Source organism: Notothenia coriiceps, unplaced genomic scaffold, assembly GCF_000735185.1.
Source record: "Notothenia coriiceps isolate Sejong01 unplaced genomic scaffold, NC01 NC01_scaffold00037244, whole genome shotgun sequence".
NCBI lineage: Eukaryota > Metazoa > Chordata > Actinopteri > Perciformes > Nototheniidae > Notothenia > Notothenia coriiceps.
The window spans coordinates 10,674,936-10,687,582 of NW_011369945.1; the positions used below are offsets into that span (position 1 = coordinate 10,674,936).

The 12,647-nt window shown below is 40.5% G+C and overlaps 1 protein-coding gene across 1 annotated transcript in view; it reads left to right on the forward strand.

Moving 5' to 3' along the window:
• angpt2b (angiopoietin 2b) overlaps window positions 1–11,519 on the forward strand; it is a 510,244-nt gene extending 498,725 nt beyond the window's left edge. Inside the window, exons 6-9 of the mRNA XM_010793481.1 lie at window positions 5,069–5,170; window positions 8,113–8,279; window positions 10,900–11,030; window positions 11,257–11,519. Of these exons, the coding sequence (XP_010791783.1) occupies window positions 5,069–5,170; window positions 8,113–8,279; window positions 10,900–11,030; window positions 11,257–11,417 (561 nt within the window). The 3' untranslated portion in view covers window positions 11,418–11,519. The remainder of the gene's footprint in view (window positions 1–5,068; window positions 5,171–8,112; window positions 8,280–10,899; window positions 11,031–11,256) is intronic.
• Window positions 11,520–12,647: the final 1,128 nt, after the last annotated feature.

Sequence of the window (12,647 nt, forward strand, 5' to 3'; positions counted from 1 at the left end):
GAAAAAATGAAATCTCTAGTATTTGTTTCAATCGTCTTTTTCCTTCTAACTTTGTAATCTCTCTAAACCGACACACTGTTTAGCATACTAACAATAACATCAATTACAAGGGCAGCGACACACCGATAAACTCCGACATTATCTGCGGCCACAGCACAAAAGAAAATGCTCTTCCCCAAGTCTCCACCCTCGCATAGAAACATGGGGAATTACTTAAGTATCTGTTGGGTTCAAAAAACCAGCGACAGAAACAGAGTTAACCAATCTGCACGGATGAGAGATGCCGAGTCCAGTCAAGTGGGCTGAATGCAACATGACCGTACCATCATGCTCTTTGTACGTCAATTTTAGTCGTTGGCCATGTGATCGACAGATACCCTCTGCTATGAAACATGAGTGATTGCTTGTTTTGACTTCCTTGCTTGTCTGTAACTCCACGGGAAAGTCGTCACAAAATAGGTCATCGATACTCCAGTTGATTCGGGTCAAACTTCTGACCGTTTGCTACGGTCGAGTCCTTCGAGACCACCTAGTAACACACTGTCGACGTGCGCGACAACAGCCTGCGGAGCGTCGTAAGACCTCGCTCAAAACGCTGCTCTGCAAGCTTTACATTGATCCTTGGTGTTTTATTTATTTTGTTTGCGATGATAACTAAACACAAAGTTGGAGTCCGTCAGGACCGAGGGTCGGAGCAGCTCATACAGTATGTGCTTTCTTAGAGAATCCTGTCACACACCCGGCAGTAAGTATTCTCTCCCACTTTGTCTCAAAACCCTCGGTGACTAGTCCTCAAGCTCTGTGATTGGATGTTGAGTGCAGGCCCGCGAGGTACGTCCACCCCGAGCTGACAACACATTGAATTGGATGGAACCACGGCAGACTATCCAAAACTGGATTCGGATTGGTCCACCACACCCCCATTCCCCCACCACCGTCCCCAGAACTACATATGCTGGCTATTGTGTGTTTTGCAACATGTTCTATGGCACGTCTCTACTGGGAATTGTAGTTTTAAAAGACGTTTTCGTATTTCCCATAATAAGAAGTTGCCAGTATTAAAACTGTGTACATCCCTGGAGGTTTAGGGGATAGGAAACACTCAAATGTAAAACATATAATTAATAAATGGGTGAAAATTGCTTGTGCCCATAATGGGCAGCATTAATATATACCCACATGCCAGCTAAGGTCAGAAGAGCTTTATTTAACAGCTGGTCTTATGTCTGTGACCCCTCCTGTTGTTAATTGATAAGCCTGAAACATGCACTTGTCAAGGTTCAGAGGAAGATTTTGCAAATATGGCAGTAGCCATCGATCATCTTAAGATAAGATATACTTTATTGATCCTAAGTTGGAAACATTTGCGTTACATCAGCATGTGTAACAGTTGTAAATATGCAGTGGTGTTTATTTGTAAATCATTTAGTATAATCACACAAATTCTGTGTTTTATATTGAATAATTCTGTGTTCTTTATTTATTGATTGTTCAATACCTGACAAGGTCGGAGATGAAAAACTTGGGTCGCAGGTTCCTCAACAGTGCATTACAAGACATCTATCAATATATGTGTATACCTCCACCATTAAACTGTCATATTCTGCACATTTCTTATACTATCTACATACATCTTATAAGAGTATAATACATGTATAATATCAATTGAAATAAGTGCTTAAACATACAGTAGTTAACATTGCAGGAAAGCCATATATTAGTACTTTGTCAGGCTTAATATGTATACCCCCAAAGCTTTTTTCTTATTCAAAATAAGACCTTAACCTAAAGTATTCTTTAATGTTTGAATAAAGCCTTATTAGTTTGTCTGTCTGTGTCTCCTATTACTATCTAATAATAAAAATAATACATTTCAATAACGTGCTTAACCACCAGGTGTCAGCTGTGCACCGTTATGGTGTATACCGATTGGATCAAATATAAAAGTCATCCAAATTAGTATTGATACTGCAAGGAGACTTATATTGTGAAGAGAAATTGAAGATTTTGTTTTATTGATATATTTATGATCCACGTCACATATTCAGTTTCGGCGGCAGTTATTCCTGTTTGTCTAGAAGTCTTCTCATCAGGGCTCTATAAATAGCGAACTACGGCAGATATGTAATATTTAATGCAGCTGAACCGTGTATTACAATGCAGTTATGTGATGACCTCCAAAGAGAAAAGCAAGCAAACTCGGAATAAAGTATTATTTTATTTTTTAAAAATGTTTTCGAATTTCACATCAACAGGAAGTCCGGTTAACTAAAATGTCTGTGCGGAACAATACCCCAACCCATAGATCCGTGGGTGAATAATGTCAATCACCACATTACACACATTACACACATTTACATTTTAATTTACATTAAAGTATTTCGTGAGGCCTTCTAAAATGTTTTTAAATATAATTAGGGTTGTAGTTGAAGAGTTTGTAAATTATTGCGTTGCCTGGTTAGGGTTAGGGCACAACGGCACGTCCATTAATTCCACAACCACACACATGGATTAACATTGATTTAATACATTAATGTAGCATTTGTTTCTGCTAAAAGAGGTGTCGACCAGCTGGGGCAACAAGAAAATCGGCGAAACCGAGTGTGACTAATAAAAAATAAATCATTATTATATTAATATTGACAATACCAACCGACCGTCGGGGTAGGATTTGCCGGGGAGCGTTCTCATGGCGTCTATTATCAACGCTATGGGAGGTCTATGAAGGTCTATGGGACGCCCTGCCCGTTGAAAACTGACTCTCAAGGGGTACCCTGTGCGTAATAGAGTGACGGGGAGGGGCCCTGACCGACCGTCAACATGTGACGGGTTGGGAGTGAGAACGTGTTGATCTGGGTGGCTGCGTACAACTGGGGCATATACAAATTACCCTATTTTTTTAAGCGGAGAGCGGGCTTCCACAGTTGGAAAAGAGATACAAAGTGTGGAATTCAGATTTGGCTTTGAGACACTGTTATCTGTCCATCTATGTAACTTTTAATCACCAAGGTTGTAAATAGTAATGGTGTTTACAAACCACATCATTAATAGCTTGGAACAGCTTCTCTCATAACTTTGTTGTGCATGTTTTTAAAAACACCATATGCACAGGACTCTTAGCATTAATACTTCTTTCTCAACACAGATTGTGAATAAACTATTGTGTCCCCTGAAAGCCCCTTTGAGTAATGACCTCAACATAATCTTTTTTTTAAAAATCATAATACCGCTTAAATTGTCTGGATATTAACATTTTATTCAAATAGATTTGGACTTAAACGACTCCTTGCTGCTTAATAATAAAGGAATTTGGAGATTTAAATCTGTATCTGGGCTGAATCAGAAAAACAATAAAATCATCACATTAGGGACAAAAATAATCTATTTCAAAAATCTGTTGTATTCAGTGAGATGCTTTTAAGGCCAGAACATCGGCTTTATATTCCAGAGGATAATCACAGCATATTGCCAGTCTGCTCTTTTTTCAGAGGTAAGAGACCAGAGTGTCTTTTAACCTTGTATTAGCTTTCCTATTCTGGGAAAGTGCTGGAAACTCTCCTTTCATTTCTAGCAGAACATAGCCAGTTGTCGAAAAAGAGAGAGCCCTTGGGATGCTGTCCACATACCAGCATCCAAACAGCCAGACTGTGAGGACAGATAGGTCAGGGTGGTATGGTGAGCAGCATTAAAAAAAACTGTCAAACTCTGTAATCAACCACATAGCAGGTTGTTTGCGTTGTGTCAGAAATGTCACAACAGTATCTGCAATTTCAGGTGCCAACATTGCATAGAGATGCAAATAAGGTGCCTAAGAAAACTGTCAAAGCCCTAAAGCCTTGAGGTATGCACACTGAATGTACTTTAACAAGAGTTAGCACATTGAGAAGAATCTTACCACCCACGGGAGAAATTCACCATTCATTCAATCACGATTCCTAAGGGAAGCTGGAATATATCCAGTCGAACACCTTGAATTTGTAAAACAAGTCCCTTAACAAGTCTACATTTCAAATTCTGTCACCAGACGAATGAGTGTAATCCATTCCTGTTTGTTCTCCCAAACATATCTGCATATGGCAGAATGTGCAGCCAAGTAAGAAAGAAAACAGTGTGTGTGTAACTAAAAACGCAGATGCCTCTTCCTCATCCCCCACTCGAGGGGATGAGAGGCTGATATGTTGTTTTTCCTTCCCACCTGGGTCGTATCATTGCGTGACACCCTGAAATGTTGGGTCCCCCCACCTCGCCCAATTCCTGATGACTCCAAGGCATACTTCAAACAGCAGAAAGACTAAAGTGCGTTTTATGTTTTAATGCAATTTCTTGCCACTTTTTCTCATGTAAACCACTCCAGAACTAATCTCAGTTTATTGACATGAACACTCGAGTAGAGATCAAGGAGAAATAGTTGAAATGGAAAAAGCGTTCTTATGTTCAAACTTAGTACCAATAATATACTAATCCCAAATGGTATTTTATGATTTGTATTAGACCTTCATTTACGGATTATTATCATGTTAAACCGTTGCTTTAATATTTGATAAATGGACACATTTCAAGCTTACTTAAAGTATTAGTTTCAAACAAAGTAAACCTCTGTCCGTCTTTGAATGAAAATGGTTCAAAGCGGCATGAATTAATGTTGTTATATTAACAATGAATCAAATGTCAAAGGATCATGCGTCGTGAAAGGGGTCATTTATGGTGATGAAGGGTGAATAGAATTTCTCCTATTTGACTAATTTGGTTTTACAGACCACAAAATGTGTTTCGGTTCAGTCTCATCAAGTTTGTGTCCTAAAAAAACACTTTATGGACCCACAATACACCTCGGGCTCATCACCCAACACCTGTAAGGGACTAGCTGGTTAACACATATGCTACCAGCTAGCATTAGATGCTAAAGAGCCAGAGTTTTCTCTCAGCAGCTGACGAAACATGGAATTGCAGGAGGCTTGAAACACAACTCCAATTGAGTTAATATAATAATAAGACACATTCTTCGGCTAAGTTGATTGTACAACCTAAACCCAAAAGGGCTTTTTATGATTTGCCTTTATTTGAACAGGTGTTCTGTGACATGGAGACCAGAGGCGGCGGCTGGACGGTGCTACAGCATCGGAGGAACGGCTCCGTAAACTTCCATCGTGGGTGGAGAGATTACAAAATGGTGAGTCCAGTAGAGTTATGGTCCGAGTGCATCAATATCATTATGAGTAGCATGGATCAGCACTGTGGGACTGGACAGGAGGTTCCAATAATCGTCTGTGGGCGATTTGGCACGGCGAGGCGTGGGATACCGGCGAGCCTGTGATCCCGGACGACCTGCGGTTGTTGTATTTGGCCGGCCTTGTGTTCCCCCCCGTGTTATTGCACCTGTTCTCGTTCCCTGTCAAACTCCCACATTGCCAAATACACATGCTTATGCACTAACACACACGCATGTCATGCTGTCAAATGACCAACCAATATTAGCTCATACTCTGGATAGAGTGAAATCATAAACAAGAGTCGACAAAGTTCTAACAGCTAAATCAAACATGTTTCAACACCTCTGGCTTTAGTCTTTGTTCAGACTGATTGAGATAATCCTTTTCCCCATCACAAAGTATACTCAATAGAATCAATATGTTATTGCACAATATTGAAGAACATATGCTTGGAAGCCTTTGCACTGTTTAATTAGACACAGAATACAACAGTGAGGCTCGTTTTAATGATTGAGCTAGCACTTTTTACTTGCCACTCGTGCCAGCAAATCAACTGCCAGATTTGAACTAGAATCCAGAGAGGACTGTGACTGCAACCAGAAGGAGAGACAAAAAATAACTCTTTCAAGAACAATATTTTTACAAGTGCAGGATGAATATTTGTGTCCAGTTGGGGCGTGGGAGCACAGGGGCCCTGAAGATGGCAGATAACGTATGTACTGAAATGCTTCCCCGCCTCGGCCCCATGTCCTCAGAGACCGTGGTGTGTGTTGATCAATTGTTGCTTCCAGGCCTTGCTGTTCAAATGAGAAATGCTCCGAGGCTCTCACTATGTATTCACTCTTACTAAACACCATAAACAGTTTGACAGCTGGAGAAAGTGACTTAGAAATCAGGGGAAAGTGTACTTCTGTCAGACTGAACAAATAATTATTAATATCTGCAAATGTAGGGTTTATTTTACGCTTTTGCCTTGAAAACGTGATTATCTTAATGGTTACATGCTTATCGAGTCATTTGGCCTAATCACACTGTGAATCCACCTCTCACATTTGCTTGCGTCGGTCAAAAGAAGACACGTTTACCTGACAGCCTTATGTGAGATTCATTAGCAAAAGCCACATTTCTTGCCACCTCTTAAGCCGTCTCTTTGTATAGAATGCTGCATTTGATTATCGTTCCCCCTCGAGTGGCGGCATCTGTTCCCGCGGTGAAAACATTTCTGTCAAAGCCTTCTCACCCGCGTGGCTCACTGTATCTGTTTTCATTTAACGCTGCGGCAAAATCATGTTCCTATTACTGTGCCTTCAACCTGTTGACATCATTTAAACATTGACACGCTGCTCAGAGTTAAGGTTATGACACTTCTCTTTCATATATCGGTTTCTTTATAACCCGCCTCCGTGTATAAACGGTTGATACATTAATAGGAGAAGCTACCAGAATTGCTTCAATACTCATCCCTGAACTCTGCTAGAGGAATGTACACCATTGCTGAATAGATGTTTAGATGATGGTGGTGGAGTGCGTTCCATCATATAAGAAGAAAATCTACCATAGAAATATTTCAGGCGAGGGGAATGAGGGAGGTCGTAACTGACATACAATAAAGATTTATATGGATTCATATCCCCTATTACTTACTACAACATAACATTAAAATAGTACAAGAAACCTAGGACTTGAAATAAAACACAATTTATTTAAAAATTAAAAAATCTGAAATTATACAAATGAAAAAATTGTGTAACTGTTCCACTGACGGGTATTCTAGTTGAGCTCAAAGTTAATCTCTATCTCACATTTAGGGATAGAACTGTAATTTAGGCCTGTATCAGCAAGATTACCTAAATGAGTCATTCAAATATTTGATTATTCGAATCATCATATTAACAAGTGACATGTGGAATTATAATTGCTATGTATATGCTATGCCATCTTATGGTGTTGGTGACAAGTTGCTGTTAAGTGTCATCAGATCATTAAAACCTTAAGATATCAGATACAATCAAAATAGATCCTTTTAACAGCGTTCTGTCTCTTGGATGTGCGACCAAAGTATATGTGAGATAAGGTTAGAATTAATTTTAATATCACATGCTGATGAAACAAACTTCTGTACGGCTACATTATGAATTTCAGATACGCACGGACACGCAAGGGCAATTTGAAATATACAAAACTTTGCTATCTGTGCCAGTGTATGCAGATAACCATGGTGTACTTTTTCTCTAGTTTGGCTCACTCACAAAAACAGGAAAAGAAAGAAAGGGGGCTTTTAATCGTGGTGAGAAGATTAGTTTGTTTGGGGTGTAGAATTGGGCACAGAGCGGTTGTAGGGTTTTGTTGATCGAGAAAGTGAAATCATTAAATCCTGATCTTTTATCAAACTGTTTATTCACCCAATAAGACATCTATCGAAGCATCTGTAATCGTTTGGTTTCACGTTCCTGTATTTCCAAGTAGCATACCATAACATTCCCTCCTAGTATTTCCTGTGTCCTGCACTATTCATTCTCCATCAGTAATCATTAAGTGTTGTTTCACATAAACGAAAATAGAAAACGTGTTTTCATGTCCCAGCTTTGCAGTTCAAACTAACAGTGGATGCGGCAACAACGTCATTGCTTTTATAACTAAGGGTTGCAGACATATTTTGAGTTTAGGATATTAAGGGAAATTCAAGTCTCAATCGACCGTACCGTTGCTTTGGGAGTGGAGTATTTCACTTCATAAACTCAGTGGACTCTCTCAAGTCATCAAAGTGATACATTTGACTTCTTAAATTGAGGTCTATTTTCACATTAGCTCCAAAAACACTTGGCGGGATGTTGGTAAAATCACCCCCCTTGTTTGAATATTTTCTTAGTTCATTGTTTCTCCGTCTTTGTGTCTAATCCAGGGCTTTGGAGAGCCGTCTGGGGAACACTGGCTGGGGAATGATATCATCCACACGCTGACCAGCTCCCAGGAATACAGTCTGCACGTCCAGCTGAAAGACAGAGAGGGGAACGAAGCTTTCTCAAATTACGATCGCTTCCACATAGATGGAGAGGACAACAACTACAGGTAATACGCTTTTAAATCCTTACTGAACATCCAGATTCCATTCTGGCTTGTATTCGTGCCATGCTCTAATTAGAAATTCACTTTTAATAATCAAACCATGCCATTATGAAACAGCTGATGACAAACTGATCCTAAAACACTACTCAGGTGTCCAATTAAATTATTAACTTTGTCAGAAATCGGACATGAATGGGACTATAATGAAGGTGCCTAATTTCAGTAAATTGTTCTATTAAGAGTTTCTATTGTGTGTGGCGTAATTGCAATGCAGCATTCATTCGTTCCGCTCTGGGCGTAGGACAGATTAGAAACCGTTATAGACAGTTCAAACTCTTCTTTATATTCTCTCCACTTTGTTACCCGAGCACTGAAGTTAAAGAACCACTTGGACCGTTTTTATGTCATTCAAAAATGATGAGCTCAGAGGAGGGCACATAGAGCTACTTTTGTCTGTCTCCATTTTTCCTCTGCCATCACGTTGCCCCTGAACACCCCGAGGGGAGCCACCTCCACTGGAGTATAACAGTAACGCTTGGCAATACCTGCCCCCCCCCCCGTCAGGAGCTGACAACTCAAAGCAAGCTCCTCAGTAACCCTGCAATCACTAACAAGATTATGTGTGGGCTTAAGCCTTTCAAAACAGACAGAACTAAAACAAAACTTAAAAAGTTCCGTTTAGATTTCATAGTAATTCCCAGGCATTGTCCCTTGTTTCGTAGAGAGATTGACGCTGTGAGAGATGAAAAATCATAATCATATGTGGGAGTGTGCTTTCCAATATCCCTAATAGTGCAGCAAATTGCATTTGCCTTCAGTTTGTTCCACATAATTAGCGCAATGAAACGGAATGTTTCACAATTCTGCTGCAGGCTACTCTGTGTGGGGCGAAGCACCTGAATGAATATAATCACCTCTGTAGCCTGCTACCTCTGAGATCATGTTTTCTGTAACTAGTTCAATATGCACCAACTTTACTAGCTCGAGACCCTGGCTTCGTCTGTGGGTTTATATTAAAACTCCCAAGCTGAGGCTGTGAAGCTAGTCAGCCAAAGCAATCCTCGTCCTCAGCTGCATCCAGCGCGTTCCCTAGAGCAATATTGAGGTCTTCACCTAGAACTCAGCAACATTATTCATACATTAATCATCAGCATGACAGACCGCTTTCCCCTTTCAAGTAGCCAAGAACAGCCAGTCTTAGAGTCACACCGAGGGTGAGTATTCCTTTGAATGTAACAGTATATTGGTCATTACAGGATACAATAACAAATTGAAAAGACAGTCACCTTGAAAAGGATTAGCGTGTGGTTTGCGGTTTTGGTGGAATAGCTGAGCTAATGCATCTGGAAGACATGGCTAATGTAAAACTTTTGCTTTTTGTATAAAGAGCTGGCACGTTCAACAGCCATCCAATAGGCTTTCCTGTAGCCTGTGGTTGCAATCCTGTCTGATTTGATAGTTTTTAATTTTCTTCACATCACCGATTCATCGTGAAGGTAAAAGTTAACTCATCAAACAAAAATATCCCCTCGCTTCAACTCGGCCTCTCTGCAATTCCATCATTATTCTCGTCCCAAGCACGGCCATTTCCAACTCCCGTCTTGCTGCGCCTCATGATGCGATGCCCTGCCCTGTGAACTTACAAATGCAAGAGGAGGATTCTTCATTTAGTCATCACAGACAGCGTGCCCCGGGCTACAGAGGGGGGGGTCACATAACTCAGGGGAAAGTCTGCTTCTAACGAGACAGAATGACAGGGCAGAGGAGAGGCCAGACAGCAGGACTGACCTCCTCATCCTACCCTCTCCAAACCAGTCCTGACACACACACGCAGAAACACACACACACATCCACACACTCCATTGCTCGGGGTCGGGCCGCTGCATGAAAATAATTGAGGGAATCAATTTAACTTGCACAGAGATTTGTTTCAGACTGTTGGTGTTGTTTCACAAAGCACAGCATGGAGGAGAAATAATGAGAAGCTATTTAAGTGGCTTTTTGTATTGATGTTTGCCAACAATGGAAAGGGGAGATGGTACCTTGTGTTAAAAAGTGGTGTACACATACTAAACAGGTTGTGATCACCTACAGTGGTTTACAGGTGCTTTTAAGAGGTTGTTCTTTGATTATTTGTTATTCAATTGTTCTTCTTTGATAAGATGTGTACAGGCTTTTCTTGTTTTGTTCATTCTGCAGCCACAGCTCTACACAGACTTTAAATGACAAGGTGGTGGGGTAAAAAGAGATGAGCGCTGGGTGTTGCCCTACTTAAGATGCTGTCTTCCTTGCCAAAATAAAATCGTAATGTCAGGTTTGCCCAGAGGCTTTCAAAAGTTAGAGAAAGAGTGTCAAATTAAAAGTGAATTTCAAACTCTCTTAAACAGCAACTCAAATCAAAGAAAGCATGACTCCCTGTTGTACTTCTCTGGTGTCAAGTCGTATTAAGGAATCATAGACGTTATTGTGCCGCGTAAACTTGACCAACACATTATTAAATGATTTTCTTTTTTGGGCTGTATCCACTCACTGCCAAGAAGCTTCCAAACACAGCTTTAAATAATCAATACAAGTGCCTCTGGCGGAGCTTTTCCCTCAAATTCTTTGCTCTTCCAAAACGCAGCCTTCACGCCGAGGGCTTCAGTGGCACAGCGGGTCGGACCAGCAGCCTCACCCACACCGGCACCCCGTTCAGCACCAAGGACAGAGACAATGACCGCTGCACCTGCAAGTGCTCGCAGCTCGCGTCCGGAGGTACCCTCAACTGCTTCGTCTCAATCTGTCTCTCCTTACAACACTTCTTGTTAAACATTTCTATCCACCCCCTTGTAAATGTCCCAAAGAGCATTTCATTTTCCCTCAGCGCCAATATAAAGTTACTGCTTGACTACATTTGGGTTTTTCATTTCATGAGCTCAAATGTAATTAATTCAGACTTTTTTTCCTTGAACTCTGTGCCACTTTCTCTCTCTCTCCTCAGGTTGGTGGTTCGAGGCGTGCGGTCCGTCCAACCTGAATGGTATTTATTACCCAAGCTCCTCCAGTGTGGTTCGCTACAACGGCATTAAGTGGTACTATTGGAAAGGTCCAAATCTGATGACTACCATGACAACCATGATGGTGCGCCCAGCCAACTTCTGACAGACGTGGCGTTTGCAGGATGCAGATAAATGAAGTGAATGTTGCCTTCGATGAATAAAAAGAAAAATATCCAGGAAATTGTATTTTTGGGAGGAAATTTGACTCGGACTGTTGGTGGTTTCTGCTTCTGGACAACTTGAAAAGAGGCTCTAAGCTTTTGTCTTGGGCCATGTGCGGACACTCGGCATATGACTGGTTATAATGAATTCATTACAGATACATTCAACCAACTGTTTTTATTCACAAGGTTTCCAAGGCTATATTTCAATAGGGATTGTGCAGCTGAGTGAGGAAGAGGAAATTATGTTTGCTATAAATGAGAAAAACAGAACTTATCACATCAATTGATGCAGTTAATTATGATCAGTTATAAAATGAAATGAACAATTAATCGAAAAACCTTTAGAGACACTTTAAAACATATCTATTTTTATATTTTCAAGTATGAAAACCTTTGTTGTGTGTTTGTCTGTTTGCTATAAACAACTGCAATAAATCGAGACAAAACCGTGTATATAGGCTACTATACAATAGGGCTGAACGATATATCGTGTCATGGCGATAACCGCGATATGCGCATGCGCGATATTCACATCGCAGGGACGTGCGATTTTATAATTTTTTTATAATATATATATATTTTTTTCATTTATTTTTTTAGGACGTGCGATATTAAGTAGGTACATTAACTCAAACACGTCATGTTACAATTATTTTGCTGCTTTCTACAAAAGGAAAACTTGCGCGGCTCTCATGTCAGGGGTACTTGAGTGGGTGACATGCAGGCTCTGCATGCACAGCAAACCACCAATCACAATCATTCTTGATCAGATCACAGCAGGCCCCGCCCTGCTAGTTTGCAGACCATCAAAACACCGGTAAAAAATGTGCGAGGCACAGGAGGGCAATACCGGCGAGAATGAAGATTTACTTCCAAAAAGAAAAGCAACATCTGCCATCTGGAACTATTTTGGCTACAAAAAGTTTCTTCTCTTCTTCATTCAAAGATGAACCCCCTTAAGGTATGATGAGTCAACCAGTTAAGATCCAGACGTCCGTGACTAAAATCCTTCATCCGGTTAAATATAGTTAAAAAAAACGCAATATATATCACAGGGGAAAAAAATATCGCAATGTAATTTTTTTCCAATATCGTGCAGCCCTAATATACTCTTCTGTAATGTTTTATTCTGGCACTAAATGCTTTATTAATTGGAGTCTTTGTACTTG